The 23,956-nt window shown below is 36.6% G+C and overlaps 1 protein-coding gene across 3 annotated transcripts in view; it reads right to left on the bottom strand.

Annotated features, from left to right (window-relative positions):
• Positions 1-7,938: 7,938 nt before the first annotated feature.
• Positions 7,939-23,956, bottom strand: part of PRDM5 (PR/SET domain 5) — a 205,030-nt gene continuing 189,012 nt past the window's right edge. For all 3 annotated transcript variants that reach the window (XM_068543370.1, XM_068543369.1, XM_068543371.1), the window contains 2 exons: positions 22,981-23,085; positions 7,939-9,692 (listed from right to left, as the gene is read on the bottom strand). In XM_068543370.1, coding sequence (XP_068399471.1) covers positions 9,528-9,692; positions 22,981-23,085 — 270 coding nt within the window. In that variant the 3' untranslated portion in view covers positions 7,939-9,527. The remainder of the gene's footprint in view (positions 9,693-22,980; positions 23,086-23,956) is intronic.

Raw genomic sequence — 23,956 nt, forward strand, 5'->3', positions numbered from 1 at the left:
ATACAACAGAACAGACTTAATTCATATTTTCAGGACATTACATCCCAAAAAGAACAAAAAAAAAAAAAACCCCAGAATACACATTCTTTTCAAGTGCACATGGAACGTTCTCTAGGACTGACCACATACCAGGGAACAAAACAGGACTCAACAAATTTAAGAGTACAGAAATTATCTCAAGCATCTTTTCTGAACACAATGGCATGAAACTAGGTATCAACTGCAGAACAAGAAATGAGAAAAAAAACAATTACACGGAGACTAAAAATGCTACTGAAAAACCAATGGGTCAACAATGAAATCAAAGAAGAAATTAAAGGATACCTTGAGACAAATGACAATGAAAACACAACCATACAAAATCTATGGGATGCAGCGCAAGCAATTCTTAGAGGGAAGTTCATAGCAATAGAGGCCTTCCTCAAAAAACAAGAAAAATCTCAAGTAAACAACCTAACCTACCACTTAAAAAGAATTAGAAAAAGAAGAACAAACAAAACCTAAAATCAGAAAAAAGGAAATGATAAAAATCAGAGAGGAAATAAATAAAATAATTTTAAAAAATAGAAAAAAATCAATAAAGCCAAGTGCTGGTTCTATGAAAGAATAAAGAAGATTGACAAACTCTGGCCATGCTCACCAAGAAAAGAGAGAGAATCCAAATAAACAAAATAAATGAAAAAGGAACACAATAACTGATACCAAGAAATAGAAAAAATCATAAGGGACTACTATGAACATTATATGCCAACAAATTTGACAACCTAGAAGAAATGGACAGGTTTCTAGAAACATAGAGCCCACCAAAATTGAATCAGGAAGAAATAGATATTTTGAACAGACCAATCAGTAGAAGTGAAATAGAATCTGTAATTTTAAAATTCTCTACAAACAAAACTCCAGGACCAGATGGCTTCACAGATGAATTCTACCAAACATAGAAAGAAGAACTTATACCAATGCTTCTCAAACTCTTCCAAAAAACTGAAGAGGAGGGAACACTCCCAAAGACATTCTATGAAGCCACCATCACCCTGATACCCAAACCAAAGACACCACCAAAAAAATCAGAGGCCAATATCCTTGATGAATATAGATGAAAAAATTCTCAACAAAATATTAGGAAACCAAATCCAACAACACATAAAAAAGATCATACACCATGATCAAGTGGGATTCATCCCACATTCACAAGGATGGTTCAACATCTGCAAATCAGTCAGTGTGATACACCACATAAACAAAAGAAAAGACAAAAATCACATGTTCATCTCAATAGGTGCAGAAAAAGCATTTGATAAAACTCAACATCTATTCATGATAAAAATTCTTACCAAAGGAGGTATAGAGGGACCATATCTCAACATAATAAAAGCTACTTATGACAAACCCACAGCTAACATCAGAGTCAATGGTGAAAAGCTGACAGCCTTCTTACTGAAATCTGGAACAAGGATGCCCATGGGGTCTCATCACTTCTATTCAACATAGTATTGGAAGTCCTAGCCACAGCAATCAGACAAGAAAAAGAAATAAATGGTATTCAAATTGGAAGGGAAGGGATAAAATTGTCATTTTATACAGATGACATGATACTATATAGAGAAAACCCTAAAAACGCCACACAACTACTGGAACTGATAAATTCAGCAGGGTAGCAGGACACAGGATTAACATACAGAAATCAGTTGATTTTCTTTACACTAAAAATGAAATATCAGAAAGGGAATGTAAAAAACAATACCTTTTAAGATCCCACCCCCGTAAGTAAAATACTTAGGAATAAACCTGACTAAGGAGGTGAAAGACTTATACACTGACAACTATAAAACATTAAAAAAGGAAATTGAAGATGATTCAAAGAAATGGAAAGATATCCCATGCTCTTGGAGTGGGAGAATATTGTTAAAATGGCCATACTACCCAAAGCAATCTACAGATTTAATGTGATTCTTATCAAATTACTCATGGTATTTTTCACAGACCTAGAATAAATAATCCTAAAATCTATATGGAATCACCCAGTTTCTGTTACTTGATATTATAGCAGAGTTTCATTTTGATGTGAGCTATGGCATTTAAAATATGAACAATATAATAGCATTGTTCCCCTTTGAACACTTGGGTACTACTACTTTGTTAGTGGAGAGGTAGGTAGCTCAAGTATAAAGTCAAAATTATTGATTAGATTGTGCTTTAATAGTAAAATGTAGTTTAAGCAGAACAAAATAATACCTGATAATCTAGGAATTAACAAAAATCTTATTTTTATGCTTAAGTTAAAAGAACAGGTCATTTCTAAAAGTATGATAATTCTAAACTGACATAGTATTTAAGAATTTTCAAAAACATTCCTAAATGAAATGCTTCTGTCACCATAATTATGTCAGGGATACACAATTTAAAACTTGTCTGATTTGGCTTGTGACAAGTTCGCTTCAAGGTATGAGCTGGAATGTTGGGGAGTAGTGGAAGTTTCTGAATAGCATATATATAAGAGATTCACCTGGAGGAATACTAGGGTAATATTATTTGTTTGAACTCCAGTTATGTGCCAGGCATCCTTTGCGGAAATATATGCATTTTCTGACTTATTTCTCACAACAAAACCAACAAGCAGATACTAATAAATCCATTTTACTGTTAAGGAAATTGACATAATTCAGCTGATAAATGTTACAATTTATCATTTTTCCAAATTTATGATCCTTCAACCCTTTTTCTTATGTCCATCCTTCCCTTTCAAATGGGAAAACAGTTGTTTTCACCTCTTGATTTTTTTTCCATGTCTAAAATAGGTTTAATCCCTTTCTATCCTTTCTCCCTTCCCTTCCTCCTTTCCTCTTTCCTTCCCTCTTTTTAAGTATGAGAGAATTGTGGATTTATATAACTTCTAATTTCAGGTAAAATATATTTTGTAACTAAATTCTCAGTGGTTTGTTACACTATACCTTTGTTAAAGTACTTCCTCAAAGCAGGAGTGTATAGGATATTTTGTGGCTATAACTTATCATATTGTCTGATTAAAACATGAAATTTGGTTATGTACTGTTCAATTTTGTGTGTGTATTTTAAATTCCCATGATATGTGTGTGCATTTGCAATAGACCATCCAGGAAACAAGCTAAAAATATTATTTATAAAGGTGAAATATACAAGAAATATGGAAATATACTATTAATTTAATACTTAAATAAGCTGTTGAAAATTTGTCTCTAATTATGAACTATATGTAACACTTATCTCAAATTCAATGACTTTGGTCCCCCTCCCCAAAATATATTTTCCTTATTTTTCTGACTCAGCTAATTTTGGTCTAACTGAACATTGGTTTTAACTTACTCATTGAATATCAATATAAATATGCACCATCATATGTATGTACGTAAGTTATAAATAACTCCTTTAAAGGAGTACTTAATGTGTCAGACATTTAGAAGATCCCATCCTTTTCTACATATGTGTAAAACTCAGACTCAGAGTGGTGTTGTATAAGTGTGATGTGATTGATCTCCAGTAAAAGAAAGAGAAGGCATGAGATGGAGGGTTGATCTCAACTCTATCATATAAAAGCCTTAGGAAAGACATTTGAGTTCTTACATTACAATACTCTTACCTGAAATTTTAATTCCAACCTACCCATTTTTAGAAGGGTATTGTTGTACTCCCATCTGTAGGACATACCTGTGGAATTCTTCTTTTATCCTCATGACTCTCTCTCAGGATCTGTAGTCGAAACAAGACGCATGCCCTTTACAGAGCCGGCACAATTAGGGGTAAGATCTGCAACTTAGAAAACTATGGAATAGTGTTTCTCAGTATAAAGCCAATTGGCTCAACTCACACACTTAGTCTAATAATACCCTAATCAACTAAACTCGTCTGCCCCAATTTCATATTTTATAGTCAGGACAGAAAGGATACAACTTAATATCTTAAATATCGTAATTTGAGTCTGGGAACAATACCAACTTGTCACTCTCTGGACCCAGCTGACGGTGAAACTGGAGACTACACGAAGTTATGCAGCAGCTGAAACTGCACAAGAAATGGATTCCACGTGAGAAGAGCAGGAAAGGCTGAAAGTGACACTGAAGGGTGTTGCACTCGACACTGCTTTACTTTATGTTACATTCTGGAGACAGTGGTGTATTTGCCAGGTAGAAGGTGACCTGTGAACAGTTATTATGTGCTAAACCTGACTACCAGAAAGTAACGTCAGAAGATTTCCTACATTTCAATAATAAAACTAGATTTAAGACAGTCAAAAGTAGTGATTGATTTCCGCAAAATTTAATTTTTCAGAATTTCTTATTACTATATGTAATATTCCATAAAAGACTCATCAATTTGCCAATTTAAATAAAAGTTTTAGACTCAATTAAGTGTGATTTTGTTCCCCATGCTTTTATGTTCCTACTTAGCATAGGAAACTGTACAGTTTGCTTCAATTTCATAAAAATTAGTTTCAGACTTTCTTTTGTTCATCAAAGGCAGTTTCAGCTCTCCAGGTGCTAATACTTACTTTAGAAAGGAAAAACAAATATCGAGTTGGAGGTCAACGTACTTCCCTTTTGATGGGTTGCTTTATCAAATATTAAAAAATGAACAAAGGACATTATTGTTTCAACAACTAAATCCCAATAATGGTGGTGTATTCATTCAGATTTTAGCAGTTATACTTGCGTCCATGGTATCAAAGCCCCAGGAATACTTTTTAAGGAATCTCTTTTGTTTCAAGTTGTGCATCAGCAGCTACCATAGGTCAGCAAGAACCATACAAAGGAGGGTCTTGAATTATGTCTACAATGTCAGGCTTTTATCAGATTCACACATTGGTGATGATGAATTTCATATGTTAGGGGTAAAGAACAAACTTCTCCCTAAGTACAGACTCCAATACAAGCCCTGTGTGCCACATGAAGGCTAGATGAGACTAGAAAAGGCAGGACAGATTCATCATCACAAAATGAAAAGCACACAGCAATTTCAGAGGATAAAAATGTGAAATCTTACCATAAGTCCTTTATTAGAAACATCCAAAATGTACATATATACTCTTAAGAATAGTCTGTAGTAGAAGAATGGGGGGAAAAAGTATGCCAGTCAAAACATTATGTAAAAGATATCACATGAAATTAACTTTAAGGAATAGAGCATTATTTGCTGTTCTCCAAGAAGACAAAATTTTAAAATGAGGTGTCCACTACAAGCTGGAATTCTCTTCATTTTTATATTATTTTGCAGAGGCAAATGCGTTTTGTGTGTGTGTGCTTACTACGTAATTAATTCCTAGTAAGTCTACAGTGTTTCTTGTCAGAAACAGTGATATTCTTTATAAACTCCTTTACATTAATTTAGATCATCAAGTTTCAGTGGTCCCATGTCCCTTCTCAATTTTCAGCACAAGAATGGTCAATATTACCTAAAATCTTAGTTTCCCTCTGCTATGGAATATACCAAGGTGGCATTAAAAACTTACTCTAAGTGCCTAAATGTTTGCACGGTTAGGATGTTAAATATACCAAGTATTTAGGAAGCCTATTTTGTAACAAATATAAACATTTTTATATATGCTGTTTTACAGTATTGTGTTAAGCATTTTTTTAAAAAACGTAGAAAGTAAACTTTGACACTGCATCAGCAGCACCATTCTGGTATAAGGTCCCCTTTGCATTCTGAACTAGTCCATGGGCCTAGGAAATCTAGAATATTCTGACATGGCCCAGACTGAAGGCTCCAGAGTTAGTTTTTTATTCTGTCATACAACAAATTAACAACCAGCAGTGATAACACAGTTTTGAGCCCAAGATAGTTAAGGCTATGAAAATTCCAAAGAACTAGTGCGTCAGCTAGTTAAATGAATTCTGACAGATCAAAGTTAAATGAATGTATCATTTCTAAATCTGCTACTTGGAGAATCACGATGATGATGATGATGATTTTTTTGTATCAGGGAAACCTCACAAGACTGAGACAACACCAAAATGATGACATGCCACTTTTAAAAAAAGGAACACCTAAATCATTAGCCATAACTTTAATCATCCTTAAATTATATTTGTGAATATCAGAAATAATATTATAAGTCACGTTTCTTTTATTAGTAGTAATGTTGCTTTTCACACGGTGCTTATGTTTGACCAAGAATGAGATGAGAATTAAAGACCGCGTTCTCTCTTGTGGCCCTGAAATCAACTCGGCTTAACTGTAGAGGTACTTTCCAGATCTAGAAATACTTAGAAGTAAATTATAAAACAGGAGGTCTGGGAGTAATGGCAATTACGTTTTCTTCTTTCATCAAAAACAACTTTAAAATGTTCATTTGGATTTTACGATAGAACTGTGCTAGTGACAGTCCTGTAGTAAAATACAGTGCTAACCCCAACTGTGGTAGTGATTATATAGATTATAGATTGATAATAAAATAAAATGCTATTCAAGTTCTGCTATATTCACAAATACTGCATTTATATATGTACATGCAAATAAACCTCATTATTAATGATAAAATCTTAGGGTTTTAAATAGACACATTTCCTCCTACCTACCCATCTCCATATATTCACAACCCCAAGATGAGATTTCACAAGCAATATTTAGATTTGTGAAGGAAAAAAATGAATATTTCCAGTACCTATCCTCTTTTCCTCCCTCCCTTTCAGCTTTGGGAGAGGCAGCAGCACATAAAATTGAATGCAAAAACTAAGGTTATAAGACCTTCTGTGATCCATATTCATACTTATCCAATGAGTCGGCTACCAAATAGGTCAGAAGGGTTTTGAACAAAGTAATATATTTGCATATAAGCACTTCATAAAAGTGATCCTCTGCATACACACACACACACACAACGGATATAGAAAATGTTTCTTAGAAGTAGCATTTTAACTATCCTGTGTAAACCCAAGAATGAATCACCAGTGAATACGTTTATGCTGCAACTGTTAATCATGATTAAAAAGGAATGGAAAAAAAAATAATAGAAGCCAGTGATTGTAAAGCAAAAAGAAATTCTAGATATACAAATATCTTGAATGTTAATATACAAAGATATAAAAACATATCTGAACCTACCCGTATTATTGAATACCTTTCAAAATTATTTAGCCCTGACTTCAGGGTAAGAATTTGGCCTTTTCCCAAGATAGTACAGGAGCCATAACCTTCTACAGCAGAAAAGAAGAGAAAGATACTTCAAAGTGAGTACCTGCACTCCAGCTTGCCTCTAAGTCTTTCCCTCTATGATTGTCTTATTTATGCTCTTAATTTCTCAATCAAACCAAATCACTTATCTTTTTGTTACTGCTAAGTGATTTAAAAGTTCCAGGGTACAAACACTAATATATCTGAAATGCTTATAAATAATCAGTCATCTTTTGGATAAAAGGTGACAGCACGCAAATAGTCTTTTAAGGACCTGTTTTGGTTTCAGTGCTTTGAAAAGAAAGGATGGTGTACCAGTAGGTCTCTCCACACCATTTTCTCAAGTTTTGCTTGACTACAAACCTTCAGCCTGATCAGGTCCAGCACCTCGTCCTCATCAGCTCACTCCGCAGCATGGACATAACATGGTTTTGAGGGTAATTTCCTCAGCAGCCCTGTAAATTGTGAGTCACTGAGATTATACAAAATTGGTATTTGGCTTCCTTTCAAGTTTCACATTCATCACATAATCGGGCTATGAAGCATCCCATACAGAGAAGGCAGCATCCAAAGGAATGAGCAGAACGTGTTTAAATAATACACACTACTAAATTTTACAGCTGTCCTTTTATATTCAAATGATATTAAGCACACTGTCATGTTAAATTGAAAACACTTATAGATCTAAAAATATACTACTGAAACAAATGACACAGTGAGAAGAAACAAGACCGAAATCTATTTGTATAAAATACAGTCTATAATTTCAGAACAAATGCTACCTATAGCCATACTTAGATATCTTCTAAATTATAATCTGGGCATTTATATTTTTAAAAATTGTCTCTGGTGAGTCTCAAATTTAGTATTTTCACAGAGTTTAAACATCTATAATGAATCTTTATGTTTCTTTTTAAAATTGCAACTGAGCATAAATATAATTCTACAACAAGATTCCTGGCTTCAAAGAACTGTCTTCAGATAACCTTTCTCCAGAAATCATTAGAACTAAAAAACTTCCTTAAAATTACACTTCCTCTCTCTTTTGAATGGTCTCCAAAGAGGAAAGTTCCTGAATTGGGCTTCATTTTAATTTTTTTCTGGTTTTTGGGTTCTTCTACACTGCTTTGACAACACTATTACATTTTATCATATCTTCTCCCAAAACAAGCTGTTCATTGTATGTTGCTCTCAAGCATTGAATTGAAATATAACCTAAAGGAAGAAATTATGCTTCTTGCTTCAATTCCCCTTAAGCATCAGTGATAATTTCAATCATAACAATTGCCAGGTTTATGTTTTTTATTCTGGATTCCTAATTATATAGGATTGAGAGTAATTCAAAAGTGTTTCAGAATCATCTACTGCCAAGATTCTGAAAAATGTCTTTTGTGAAACAGAATGTAAATGCTCTGAGGACTCTGCTATGTCTGTACTAACATGTTCTGTGCACATTTATGAAATGAGAGGGTAAAGGGCCAGGTGTATCATGACTAATACTGTAATACACCTACCGTCCTGTTACCCTGTCAGTCAGCAGATAATGAGAACCTATTTTGTTTCCATTTTTAGTTATATATATTTATATATTGTTAATTTCTAAAGCTCGCTAGTATAAACTCAGGAGGATCAGCCTGATAAATATTTAAGTGTTATGGTCATTTTTGTGTTGATCTTATCTAGACCATGAATGTCAGCATATGAATGATGAGAGGAAATAATGTTTCCTGAGAATTGTCTAAAATGAGCAACATTTCAATTGATGTTTTAGTTCTTAAATACCTCTTTATTTTAAACTGATCTGTTATAAGGAGCTATTTATTAAATAAGATCAACTTTTGGCCTGTTTTAGCAAGTTTTATCCTGTTATCATGCTTGAGACTTTGAAAACTCTTGCCCCTTATCCTTATCTGCAGTGAAATATCTTGGAAACCTTAATCTCTTTCTGGCTAAACTAGTAATAACCAGTTGCAATAACCAGCATCACAAGTGCACACACACACACACACAGACACACATACACACACAAGGATAACAATAAAATAAAAGAGCCTAATAACGGAGTATGTTAATAAACTTCACTATAGAGAGATGGCCAAGAAGAAGAGCCATGGCTCCTTTTTCCATTTTTATAAGACATAACACAAGCAGTATTTTGGAAGGCTACAAAGTTATTTTTTTCCATTTGTACCATTTCTTGACAAAAGTAGGATTTTTTTTTTTATTTTGCATATGTATCTACAGACTCTAAAGGTAGGCAAATAAGAACTCTGAGACCAGTGAATTACTTTTGGCTACTTCTGCTACGCTAATCAGCTGAGAGAAATCTGGGTTTCGTATTAGGAGCCCTTCTGAATGGCTTAATTCCTTTACAGCTACCATTAGCTGTCAGCCTCTCCATGGATATTGTCCATGTGCACTTTGAGGTAGTCATTCCTTGTAAACTTCTTATGGCAAAACTGGCATTCTGCCAGTGGACGATTGGGATTATGAGTCATCTTGTGTCGGATCAGCATTTTCTTCAGGCTAAAAGCCAAGTCACAAACCTAGAAAAGACCCAAAGATACCAATCATATTATATTGAAAAATCTGAAGATACACCAAGTTATCACTTATACAAAATACAATATGCAAATTCCTATTATCAAGTATATACTGACAGGCATAAGAACAAAAGTGCTCTTGAAATAAATGGAACTTAACATCCAAGGTAAAAGGTAAAGAAAATTAATTATAGTTCCAAGAGTTGTTTGCATTTAACGTGTGTCCTCTGCATCCCAACCACTCTCCCTTCCCCCAGCTGCTATATTTTTAAACATCTCTAAAGACACAACTCCCTGGAAACAGTATCTTTCTCCCCATAATTCAGTGTATTGACAATTTCATGTTAAACCTCTTAAACAAAATGCCTTGATCTAGAGGGCACCTTTCTAGTATATGGCATAAATAGCACAAGACATGTCTCACCAGTGATCCCTTCAATTTGGACCCATTTGTGAAGTAAAAGGTTAACACTGCTTTAAGCATCCTAAGCAGAAGTTCGTTATCCACTATTCCAGTTCTTTATTTCCAATTAAAAATACTTCACATTTTCTTCATGTAAGCTCTGCGACATTGCCACCTGACTCAACAGACATTAAACAGCCCAATCATTTAAAATATTAAATTAACCAAGAAGATGTGAGGCATAGTTATTCAAAAATAAAAATGAAATGGAATTCTTTTGTAATACCAAATTTTCATTCAAAGTTTGGTGTTATTCACAAAAATTCCATTTACATGAAATTCTTCAAAAGCACATGCACTGTAAAATAAAATACTTAAATAATGTGAAAATTCCCTGAAAAACATAGTGAATATAATGGGAGAGGTAAAGCCTTGTAAAAAATACTGGAAAGAAAGCTGAAGTTCTCAATGAGGTGAAGCATGTGAAAATACAAAAGCAAATAAAAAATTCACTCTCTCTTTATGGGAGAAGGGGGATTTTACATTCTCAGCAACAAGAAACACAGAAGGGCAAGCCCCCAGTTTGGTGAGGAGAGAGAGTAATCCAATAATAATGGTATTTTGAATTACACATTAGTAGCATAGTATAACATAAAGAAAATAAGTTTTAGAGTTTGCTATGGACTGAATGTTTGTGTCCTTTGCTATGGACTGAACGTTTGTGTTCCCTCAAAATTCATAAGTTAAAGCCCTAATCCTTAATGTGATGGTGTTTGAGGTGCAGCCACTGTGAGATAATTAGGGTTAGATGAGCTCATGAGGGTGGAGTGATGGGATTAATGCCCTTATAAAAACGGGAAGCAACAGATTCTCCCTCTCTCTCTCTCTCTCTGCATGCACACACCAAGGAAGGCCACGTGAGGCATAACCGGGAAGAAGGCCCTCACTAAAAACCCAACTACTCTGGCACCCTGACCTCAGATCCATGAAGGCAGGGAATCTTCATATATTTTATTCACTCATATATCCTAAGGGATAAGACAGTGCCTACAGAGTAGCACTAAATAAGTATTTCTTGAATTAACTAACCAAGTTTCAACCTGATTCTATCACTTCCTAAGGAAGTTTAAATGAACAAACTATGCCTTTTAACTTCAGTTCCCTCACCTATAAAATGATCACAATGATCATTATCTCACAGAATTAATACTAAGATTAAATGAGGTAATCTACACAAATGGATGTTGTATTGAAGACACCCAATAAATGTTAGTGCCTAGTTTTTCTCTTTCATCTTCTCTGGCAAAAAGAATCATCAGCAGGTTGGAAAGAAGAGACTACAACAGCTACCACATGTGGGGTCCGAGAGAGAACACAGCTACTATAAAGAGTAGCAGCTCCCTGCAATATACAAATGATTTTAAAGGAAACAGAATAATTTTCCATGACAAACATAATGCTTCCAATCAATCTGAGGAAAGGACGTTTTTCTTGTGAAATAACTTTGTAAACATAAGTTTTACAATCATAATTTAAAACAGACTATACACCTTTAAAGTCACTGAAAAACAAAGCCAGGTAAGTTCACATCATGCAGTAAAAATCAGGGGATAAAAAGGAAAGACCCAGGAACATGAAAGAGCATAAAATACAATGACAGACTATATAATACATGAGTTATGATAAGTGATATAAAATACTGAGTACCCTTAAAGGCTCTGAAATTAGGGTAAAATGGAAAATGCAAACACATGCTATTTTCAAGAAATGTACTTAAAACAACACACACACCCAAACATAATTTTACAAGGGGGATTGGAATGTGCCTAAGTGTAGAAAATGGTGCTGATGAGAGTGCAATGGTACGGAGTAGCCCTTCCTCAAAAGCACCTTGGACGGACAGAGATTATTACTATTAGTATTTTCACAAGCCTTAAAAGAACCAGGAGTACTACCAGTATGATAGCTCCTAGTCAAAGATGTATATACAAGATGTTCATCCCAGAATTATTTATAAAAGTGGAGTATTACAAATAACTTATTTGCCCAAAGTTAATGAGTATATTCATTTTGATATAACGAGATGAAGAGATACTTCTCAGCTGTTAAAAAAAGATCATACTTCAAAAAATATGTAAAGGCAAGGGAAAATGTAAAGGGAAGAAAACAGAATAAGATTAATGCACAATTTACAATACTGAAATAAAGATGGTAACTGTATCTGTATAAATAAGTATTGGAGGAAAATATCAAGAGATTAATGTTCATATTAGTTGACATCAGTTGAGAAATTTGGAATCATTTTATTTCTGTCTTTACTCCCTTCTGTGTTTCCTAATTTTTCTGGAACAAAAAAGGAAACAAACTTCCAAATATTACTTTGGAATGAAAAAAATACCGTTGGCTGAGTGAAGGTTCTTCATCCTCATCTTCCACGCATGCCTCAAGCCCACTGCCATCACACTTATGCGTCAAGTGCTTGAACTCCCTAAACAGCTTTGAGAGGTCACCAACTCCCTCCACATGGCTAAATGGAACGGGGACTCCTGAATCCTCATTTAACATGAAGTTTCAATATCATCTGACATACCCGGCCCCTCCCCTCCTGCCTTTCATTTAGTGTCCGTAAGGACCTATTCTCCTTGTTTTCCTTCTATTTCTCTGGCCATTTTCCCCTCCACTTTCCTGTACAGGCTCCTCCTCCACCCTAACCTTGAAGTTTGGATCTCAGTTTCTGTTGCTCAGCCCACTTCTTCGATCATTAGGTGTTTCCTCCCCTGGTGACCTTCATCATCGTCGTGCTCTGTGTTACTGTTTATGTGGAGATCACTCGCCAGTATCTTATCTCTGAAGCCAGTCCTCTCTCCTGATCTGCACAGGGGAGGATCTAACTGCCTGCTGGACAGCTCACTGGGGCTGCAAACTTAGTAAGTCGAAAGTTGAACTGGAGTCGAAAAAATACAACGAACTAGTGAATATGACAAAAAAGAAGCAGACTCACAGATACAGAGAACAAACTAGTGGTTACCAGTGGGGAGAGGGAAGGAGAGAGGGGCAATATAGTGGTAAGGGATTAAGAGGTACAAACTATAGGGTTATAAATTAAGCTACAAAGATATACTGTACAACACAGGAAATATTGCAAATATTTTATAATAACTACAAATGGAATATAACCTTTAAAAATTGTGAATCACTATATTGTACACCTGTAACTTATAAAACATTGTATATCAACTATACTTCAATTAAGAAAAAGACTCTTTGTCTCCCAAATCTAATTCTCAAAACAAAAATGTGCCATCCATCTGACACTTGCTGGAAATCTGGCAGTCAGCCTTGATCCAATGTCTCCCTCATCCCCACCTCATTTAGTCAATTACCACTTCTTCCCTGTACACATTTCTAGAAGTCATTTAATTGTCTCCATCTGTGCTGCCACAGCCTGAGTGAAAACCATTACCTGCCTAGACCAGTGCTTCTCTAGCAATAAGGAAACGTTTCAGCATGCACCTATTATCTGTATTTTTAAATAAAATATACCAAGTGTACTAAGGTATTTATAAGTTATATTATTAGAGACAAACTTTTAAGAGAATGTGAAAAAGATGAAATAAACGTTTTTGTATTAATAATTATGACTTCATATTTTCATTAGGCAACATCTAAGATATGATATTTAGGGTCAAAGTCATTTTTAACAAAAATGTAGACAAATACATATTTCAAATGTCTTCTGGGTAATTTCAGTTTTTTGGTTTACTTTTTTCCAGATATGACGGTGGCATTTTTTTAATCTAAATTTGCTGCTGACTAGTAATATTAACTCTGTTTTCTTTTTGTTACCTTGTGTCTGTATTATTAATATTATTTTCAATCTGTAGTTTCTGTAAAGGGCTCTTTTGTACAAGATTATTTTATTTAAAAACAGATAACAGAATCCATATCTCCACTTAACTGGGAACACATAAATCGCAATCCTAGCAAGCACGGAAAACAAACAAGTGACAACCTGCATCACCATGGAATTGCCACTCTTCCCTCAGATCACATTTAGTACTGTACATCACAAGAAACCAGCTGTTAACAAGGGCACCAAAGTAATAGAGGGCACCGAAGTCAAGCCTGCTATTCAATGATAATGAAGTTTAATTTTGTTCTTAGTTTTAAAATACACAATAAGCAGGGATCAAAACTATAATCTTTCCTTCCCATTTCCCAGTGGATGTCTCCTAGGCCTCCTGGGATATGCAGCTCCTCACTCTGAAAACCAAAGCCTAGATTATTGCAATAGCCAGTGTCAGTGGTTCTCAAATGGGTGGTACAGTCGCCCCTCCCCTCAGGAAATGTTTGGAACTAGGGGAGGTGTGTAACTGTCCTGAAGAATGCGGGTTGCTGCATGCATTTTATATAGGAGAGGAGATGCAAATTCCCTGTAATGTATGGACAATTTTACACTGTCAAAAGGTGATAAATACTATCTGAATCTCTCTGCATCCATCCTTATCCCCTTCTGTCCATGCTCCACCCAGCAGTTGGAGGGATTTTTAGAAGTATAAATGTCATTTTACTACATAAAATTGGTCCATGGGACCCTACTGGATCCTTACTTACTTTAAGGGAAACTCCTAAACTCTAGCCCAACTAATCAGCTTTAGTGTAGGCTGTTGAAGACACCACAGCCTTCCTGCCTCAGTACTTTCTCGCTTCTCTTTTTCTAGCTGCCTCCTATGCATTCCTCGGGGAGGCCTGTATGATCTTTCTGACAGAAGTCTTCTGTTAAATGCTCTCCTAGTAGCCTTTACTTTTCCTTTATAACACTTACCTCGAGTGTAATTAATTATTTGTGTGCTTTTTAATGTCTCTCCTTACTAGTCCTAAGGAACAGGAAGGCAAGAGTAGTCATTCCATTAATATCTGTCGAACTAAAGAAAGAAAGAAAGAAAGGGAAAGGTAGATAATTGATAGATACAATCCCTGTGAGCAATATAAATAACCCAAAGGCTGTGGAATAATTCTGGAGAAACCAAAGAAGGTGTCTTTAGAGATTATTTTCAAGTAAAAGAAACTCTAAATTGTTTTTATAAGTATAAATGAAAATTTGTGATCATGCGTAAGATAGAATTAAAATTTATTCCCTATTTTCTATTTCCCTGGCTCCTTCTCTAAACCTCATGTCAAAAGAACAATAGATACCTTCAATGGCTTCCTGTTGAAAGTAGATTCAAAATAAATTCCTTAATGTGGCTGAAAGGCTACCAGTTTGCTCTCCAACTTTACCTTGCACCCCTCTCTTCCTCTCTCCCTGGGCTCCAGCTCCACCTGCCTTTGTACTTCCCCTAACACTGCATGCTCTTTCCCACTTACAGGCCTTGATTTATTCTGTTCCCTGAGCCTAGAATGTTCTTTCCCCCATGGCTCCTCTTCATCTTCTAGGTTACTTAGAGTCACTTTCTCAGAGAATTCTTCCCTAACTACTCTTTCATAGCCCACTCCATTTTTTCCTTTCCCAATCTTTATCATAAAATGCAATGAGACATCTATTCAGGTTTATTTGCTTAAGTCTGTACTCCACAAGAATGTGAGTTCTATGAGGGTAGGGGACATGGCGTCTTGTTCACTGTTTTATTAGTTATTTATTTCTGGCACTGGGACTAGGTTTAAGGGCTGGCATCAACTTTCACCGTGTGCCAGGAATGACCCTTAGCAATTTCTAAACATTAGCTTGTTCAGTGCTCACAACCACCCTTTTAGGTATTATCCCCATTTCACAGAAGGAAATTGACACACACACTTCTGTCTCAAGCAGGTTGCCCAAGGTCACAGAATGAGGAAGTGGTCTCCAGGATTTAAACCCAGACAGTCTGGGTTCAGAGTCTATACCACCCCACAAGGGCCAACTATTAAAAAAGTCTCTCACTTCAAACAGAGATATGTGAGCCCACTATACTTTCTTCCATTTGCCTGGCGGACACCATTTTTAAGAGATAAAAATCTCTTTGAACAAATAAAGGAGGTTCTCAGTTCAGCTCACCAGTGTGTTGTGAGGGATACGAAGTGCAAGTCCATTTACATGGTCACCATGGGAAAATTACGGCAGCGGCAAGCTGGAGAAATGGAAAGGAAGTTGAGCAGGATGCTGAAGTCATTGATGACGGCTCAGAATTAAGGAGTTCAAGAAGCTCCAATAGGACGTGGGATTGGAACAATCCAACAGATTGTTGAACGAGGGCCAAGGCAGAGGATTAAATGTCAGCAGAGAGTAGCTGATGTCACGGTTGTGAAACTGACTACCGAGACATTAAAAGCTATGTTTTCATGAACTTAAATGCAGTCATTAAGAGACTTCAAATGGATGCTCTGTATAAATCAGCCATATGTAAGGTCTTTTATAGTCATTTTAAAAATAGGGAAGAGCAAGGAGTTCCAATAGTGCCACAGAGATGCTTTCTTTTCGTTCTTTCCACATGTGATTCTTATACAACCCTTCAGCCTACTCCAACTTAGTATTAATTCACTTTCCCAAAAAATGGGGAAATATTTTATTCATTCTCTAGGCTAGAGGTAAACTGATTTTGTCTCAAGGTAAAGGGAAACAGCATGCTTAATAGAAAGTCCTTGGAGATAATGTTAGAATTTTATAGACATCTTCAGTTAACAAATATTTATCACATACAGTGTGTCCACCAATTCAGTAAGAACAATGACAAAGAGCACTCTGCCCTGCCTCAGTGGAGTCCACAGTGTTAAGGAGAAATACTCGTAATGCCATGAGCATAATACCAAGAGAGGCACACAGGAGGGCACGATGACTCTTCCTGGATGCACAGGGGTTATCACGTCCTAAGAGTGACATTCCAGGGAGAAGGAAGAAGATGTACAAAGGTACAGAGGAGTGAAGAGCAAGGCTCAGGTGGGGAATGAAAACTGTTCACTAAGGCTGAAGATGAGACATTGTTAGGGGAATAACTTGAAAAGGAAGTTAGAAGGCTGGAGCCAAATCCTAGAGACCCTGATAATCATAATAAGAAACTGGAAGGATGTATATTCTGCAAGCGGTGGGACTTGAAGAAGAGACTGAAACCGAAGTATAATTTAGTCAGCAAGCTAGAGAGTACACAACTGGAATCAAGGAGGCCAAACAATGTTCCACACCAAGCCAGAAATGATTTGGACATAAACTCAGACAGTCGTCATTGATTCATTTATTCATTCCTTTAAAATATTCTCTGAATGCTTCTTATACGCCAGGCATTGTTCTAGGGCTGGGAATACAGCAATAAACAGTAACGAAAAACTCTGTGGTCATGGAGCTTATAATAAATGATAAATAATTAAACAAACAAATACGTAATATTTCAGGCGGATGTAAGTACAGTGAAGGAGAAGACGACTATGGGGTGAGGGTTAAGAAAGTAATGGAAATAAGAGAGAAAGAAATTTGAGCCGAGAACTGACAGAAGCACAGGAACAGGTCATAAAGATACCTGAGAAGGGCGTTCCAGGCTGGGGAAACGGCAAATACAAAGACCTATTCACAGGAGTGTGCTCAGTGCGTCTGGAAGAACAGCAAGGAAGCCATGTGGCCGGAGTGAGGCGGAGGGGGCGGTGAAGCCAGAGAGGCTGGGGCAGAAGGGCGGGGGGTGCGGGTCACGTGGCCACTTCCAGACGCTGGTACAACTCTGGTTTTCACTCTAAATGAGATGGACAGTCGTTGAGGGTTTGAGCCAATGAGACTAATGTAATACATACGTAATCTACACACACATACGTAAAATCTGACTCGGGTTTTAGAAAGATCACTGTGGGTGGCAAGTTGAGGACAGGCTAAGGAGCAAAGATGGAAGGAGAGAGATCAATTAAAAAGCTATTGTGTTGTTCCAGGAAACTAGGTTGGTAGTTGTGGAGGTGTAAGAAGCGTTCACATTCTCAACTTACATACAAAGCCAATCAGATTTGCTACTGCACTGGATGTAGGGGGTGACAGAAAGAGAGAAGTGAAGGTGGCAATGGAAATTTAGAGAAGGTGATAGGTTTGAGAAATATAGACAAGCAAAGAGGGTCAGGAATTACTGGGGCTGAGAGGGTTTGCCCCTCATTACTGAATTACTGAAGCTGCATGGGTTTGATCCCTGGAATCCTGATTTGGCCAGTTACAAGCAGTGAATGATAGGCAAGTCATTCAACCCCAGGGAGCCTCGACTGCCTCCTATAGGTGGAAATAACACCTACATGTTTCTGGACTGTCGTGAAATCAGAGACTGTATACAAACTACGGATCACTGTGTCTTTCTAACTACAGAAGCTCAACTAGATGATGCTATTGGTCATGGCTCAGGGAAAAAGAGGTGTCTGGCATGAGGCTCAGACCTTTGGCTTGGGCTACTTGGAGACAGTGGAGTTCTCAGAGAGATGGGTAGTTGAAGGAAACATGTTGAGAGATTGAGAAGGCTGGGAGATCATGATTTCAGTCCGGAATACAGGAGAGATGTCTCATAGGCACCTCACAATATCTGTCTAGAGTTCAAAGAGAAATCTGGGCAGGGAAAGGAAGATTTGGAAGTCATCTACCATATGTGTAGTAGCTAAAGATATTTAAAGTTGAATAGGTATGGCATGCTGGGGGAGCTGCATGGCATGGAACCACTGGGCCTAAGGTGTTAGAGTAGTGTTGATGAGTGAGGTGGCATTTGAGCAAAATTGCAAAGAACTGAAATGGATATGTATCAGTTTCTTCTTTACAATTTTGCTCAAATGCCACTCAAATGTCATATATATATGGTATGTCTACTATATATATATATATACACATACACACACACACACACACACACACATATATATATATGGTAGACGGTGGGAACAGGAGCAGAAAAAAGACTTTCTAGGCAGAGGGAACAGTGTATGCAAGGTACCTGGAACAAGAGACACAGATATGAAACAGTATCACTACTTCCGGAAACTCTAAGTGTTAGTGCAAAGAAACTGCAGAGTACTGACAGATAAGATTATTAAGACATAAAATAATAAGAATTGAGAAAGACCATAATAATTTTTCAGTCAAGTAGGAAGGCGGATTTTACCTTATAGGTTGTGAGAAGCCATCATAGAGAAGCACATGATTGAGTTTACATTAAAAAAGTCACACTGTGATATTACTACCAAACCCAAAGAAATAAAAACGATTATAAGAGAACACTATGAACTGTATGCCAACAAATTAGATAACCTAGTTGTCATGGACAAATTCCTAGAAACACACAAATTACCAAAACAAACTCAAGAAGAAACAGAAAAATTCAGAAGACCTGTAACAAGTACAGAAATTGAATCAAAAAACCTCCCAACAAAGAAAAGTCCAGAACTCAATGGTTTCACTGATGAATTCTAACAAACATTTAAAGAAGAATTAACACCAATCCTCTCAAACTCTTCCCAAAAATAGAAAAGGAGGGAATACTTCCTAACTAATTCTGTGACGCCAGCACGACCTTGATACCAAAGCCAGACAAAGATATTACAATGAAAGAAAACTACAGACTAACTAATACCCCTATGAATATATATGAAAAAATCTTCAAATGAACAAACAAAAAAACAAGACAAAACAAAACAAAAAACTCTAACAAGCTGAATCCAAGATCATGTTAAGAGGATTATAAGCCATGAACAAGTGGTACTTATCCCAGGACTGTAATGGTAGTTCAACATTAAAGGAAATCAAACAATGTACCACACCACATTAACAGGACAAAAGGAAAGAAAATGGTAATTTCAAGTGATTCAGAAAAGCATTTGACAAGATTCAAAACCCTGTCTTGATAAAAATATTCAGAGAACTAGAAGAGAACCTCCTCAACACAATAAAGGACATTTATAAAAAACTCACATCTACCATCATATTTAATGGTAAAAGACTGAAAAAATGCAAAAGAATGGACCTCTAACTCACACCATATACAAAAAATTAACTCAAAAAGGATCAAAGGCCTAAATGTAAGAGCTAAAACTATAAAGCTCTTAGAAAAAAATATAAGGGTAAATCTTTATGACCTCGAATTTGGCAATAGATTCTTAGATATGACACCAAATGCATGATGAGAAGGAGGAAATGGGTAAATTAAACTTCATCAAGACTGAAAAGTTTTGTGCATCAAAGGATATTATCAAGAAAGCAAAAAGAGAACATATAGAATGAAAGAAAATATTTGCAATCATATCTGATAAGGGTCTAGTATCCAGTATCTCACACTCAACAACAGAGACAAGCAACACAATTTTAAAATGGGCAAAGGACTTGAATAGACATTTCTCCAAAGAAGATACACAAATGGCTGACAAACAAGTACATGGAGAGATGTTCAACATCATTAATCCTCTGGGAAATGTAAATCAAAACGACAATGATATACCACTTCATATCCACTAAGATGACTATAATTTTAAAAAACAGAAAATAATAAGTGTTTACAAGGATGAGGAGAAATTGGAATCCTCATGCGTTCCTGGTGGGAATATAAAATGGTACAGCTACTGTGAAAAGCAGTATGGCAGTGCCTCAAAAAGTCAAACACAGAATCACTATATGGACACAGCAATTCCACTCCTAGGTATATACCCAAAAGAACTGAAAACAGGTACTTAAAACTTGTATACACACGTTTGTCTCAGCACTGTTCACAATAGCCACGAGGTAGAAACAACCCAAATGTTCATCAGCTGATGAACAGATAAATTGTGTTGTATACATAAAATGGAGTATCATTCAGCCATAAAAAGTAATGGTGTACTGATACCAGCTGCAATGTAGATTATCCTTGAAAACATTGTGCTAAGTGAAAGAAGCCAGTCACAGAAGGTCACATACTGTATGATTCATTTATATTAAATATCCAGAAGAGGTAAATCTATAGAAATGAAAGCAGACTGGTGCCTGCCAGGGTCTGGGGAGAGTGAGGAATAACTGTTTAACGGGTATGGAACTTTATGTGGGGACGATAAAAATGTTTTGGAATCAGAGGTGACGGCTGCACATCACCGTCAATGTACTAAATGCCACTGAAGTGTTTCCTTTAAAATGGTTAATTTTATGTTATGTGAATTTTATTTCGATTTTTAAAAAATCACCTTGGTGGGGTGGAGAACACATACACTGGACATTGGATGTAATAAGAAATAGTGAGGTGAGGGTCCAGGCTATGCACTGCTAGTGGGAATGGAAACTGAGAGGAAGTAATGGATTTGAGCTATTTAGGAAGGAGATAGACTGGAAGTGGGGTGAGAAAGGATGACTTCTATCTGGAATGGGTAGGTTAAGAGAATAAGATTTTGGAACAGACAGCCAGTTCCCTGACCAGGCTGCATTTCAGGGAAGTTTTGGAGGCGTTAAACTTGGATCTCTTCTCAACAGACCAGTCCGGACTGCAGGTAAGGCTCAGAGAGATTTGAACATCTGACAGAAGTAAATGGGATAGAAGTAGATAGAAAAAATCATGCTTGTAACATAATTTTTAAAAAATAACATCATGGTCCAGTCTATGTAAGGAAGCAGTCCACAAAAATATTCAGCATAAATAAAAGTCAGGTAGAGCGTGATGGAAGGAAGATGTCCATACACAGTTAATATTTAATTTCTATCTCCCATCACTTATTTGTGTAGTTGTGCACTTAAATAATCCAAAAAAAGTTTTGCTTTTATGAAAATGCTACCAATAAAAGCACCAATGGACTGAACGTTCAGTCCATTAAATTATGAAACTGGCTGTACCTCCAGTTCAGGATAGAGCTCTCCATGTGTACATTTCTTTCTCTACAAGTAGTTCTCCTTAAAGAAGTTCACTGTTGATAAAGGTATTTTTATGAGTAGGCCCACTGGGAGTACGTTGTTGCCTTAACCTTACCACCAGAGTTTCATGGAAAGACAAGGAAAACATCTTATGTTTGTGAGTTTCCTTTCATATGGACTGCTTACTCCATCCTTTATCCTTTGGGATATGCCAAGGGGACTGAGTACTCAAGTTTCCCTCAACATTTAAAGAGAACTATGTACTGTGCAATTTCACAGATTACAACTTTAATGTTTCTTCTTACATTGAGCTACATTAATACTTTTTTTTTTTTTTTTTTGCTATTTTTGTGTTAGAAATAAGAACAAGAAGTGTTTTCCCTAACACCTGTGTCAAGTTTCTGTCAACTGTCAATCTTACACAGAATGGTGATGCTGTTCATCGAGGAACCATTTTTCTCTAAATTAATCAATAATCCAATTAATTTTCCTGACAATGGTAGTATTTCTGTCCTTTCATTAATAATGTGAACTACGTCGATAATTTCATTTCACTTCAAATGTCATAAGCAGAAAATCTAAACAATTAGCAGTGGCGTTTTTTAAACAAAGGAGTTGATGCATATTTTAGAAATTCATTGTTTGGCTTTAACAAAATAAATAATATCTATAACCAGTTAAATCTCCGGTTTAACTATCATTAACCTGTCAACGACTTGGACAGACACATGAAAGCTGTCTTGAATCATCACGTATTTATACCTTGGAAGAACAACTCAATTGCATTAAAACAGGGTACAAGCATGTCTTAAAGAAAATCAGAGTTCATTTGCTGCCAGTAAACTAGGATAAAAAACATTGCTACAACGTGGTTACATGGATTATGCAAACAAAAGGTATAAAGAGTACAAGACATTAATAGACACAGATCAGCACTGTAAAGCACGCGCACACACACACACACACACACACACACTCTCTCTCTCTCTCTCTCTCATACATGCACAAATAGATGCATGGATACACCCCCACACACATACATATCTCCTGTTACCGGAGGTTACTGGAGGACACTAGGGAAAGAAAAGGGAAGCCAAACTCACGTCACACTGAAAAGGCTTTTCTCCGGTGTGCGTCCTCTTGTGCTCATCCAGGCCTCGCTTCTGGCTGAAGGCCTTGCTGCACTCTGAGCACTTGTATGGCTTCTCCTGCAGTCAGTGAAAAGAGACCATGAATTCGAGTGAATGCACAGCCCGCCTTATGAAGGCGTACGTGGGAGGGTGTCTTATCTAGTTCTGCAAGGTGCTGCAGCACATTCACAGTGGTGTCATGAACTATTTTAAATTTTCAGGGGAAAACAGGAGTACTCAAAATCTCTTGGGCAGTCTTAAAACTACCAGGTGGTTCACAGTTCCAACACTAGACTGCACAACATTTTTTTCGACGCAGTCCTATCTGTGCAAAGGGAGATTTCTGCATGATTGCTGTGATCTAACTCCTTACTGAACTGAACTTATGTTTTCTTTTGGTTTCGGAGTGCCTGCCATAAGGGCTTCGCGGAGCAAGACAGTTTGGGACCCCTGGCTTAGATGGTGCAAACTGTTCGCTGTCTCAAAGGGATTCCTGGGAATGAAAGCTCAGAACCAAATGTTCAACAGATTTTGGGGGTAAATTTAAGAAGTTAGAGCTCAACTGTGCTTTAAGTATTTTCATTTCTTTTTTTTTTTTAACATCTTTATTGGAGTATAAGTGCTTTACAATGGTGTGTTAGTTTCTGCTTTATAACAAAGTGAATCAGCTATACGTATACATATATCCCCATATCTCCTCCCTCTTGCGTCTCCCACCCACCCTCCCTATCCCACCCCTCTAGGTGGTCACAAAGCACCAAGCTGATCTCCCTGTGCTATGCGGTTGCTTCCCACTAGCTATCTATTTTACATTTGGTAGTATATATAACTCCATGCCACTCTCTCACTTCGTCCCAGCTTACCCTTCCCCCTCCCCGTGTCCTCAAGTCCTTTCTCTACCTCTGCGTCTTTATTCCTGTCCTGCCCCTAGGTTCTTCAGAAGCTTTTT

This window comes from Eschrichtius robustus, chromosome 4, assembly GCF_028021215.1.
Source record: "Eschrichtius robustus isolate mEscRob2 chromosome 4, mEscRob2.pri, whole genome shotgun sequence".
Lineage (NCBI taxonomy): Eukaryota > Metazoa > Chordata > Mammalia > Artiodactyla > Eschrichtiidae > Eschrichtius > Eschrichtius robustus.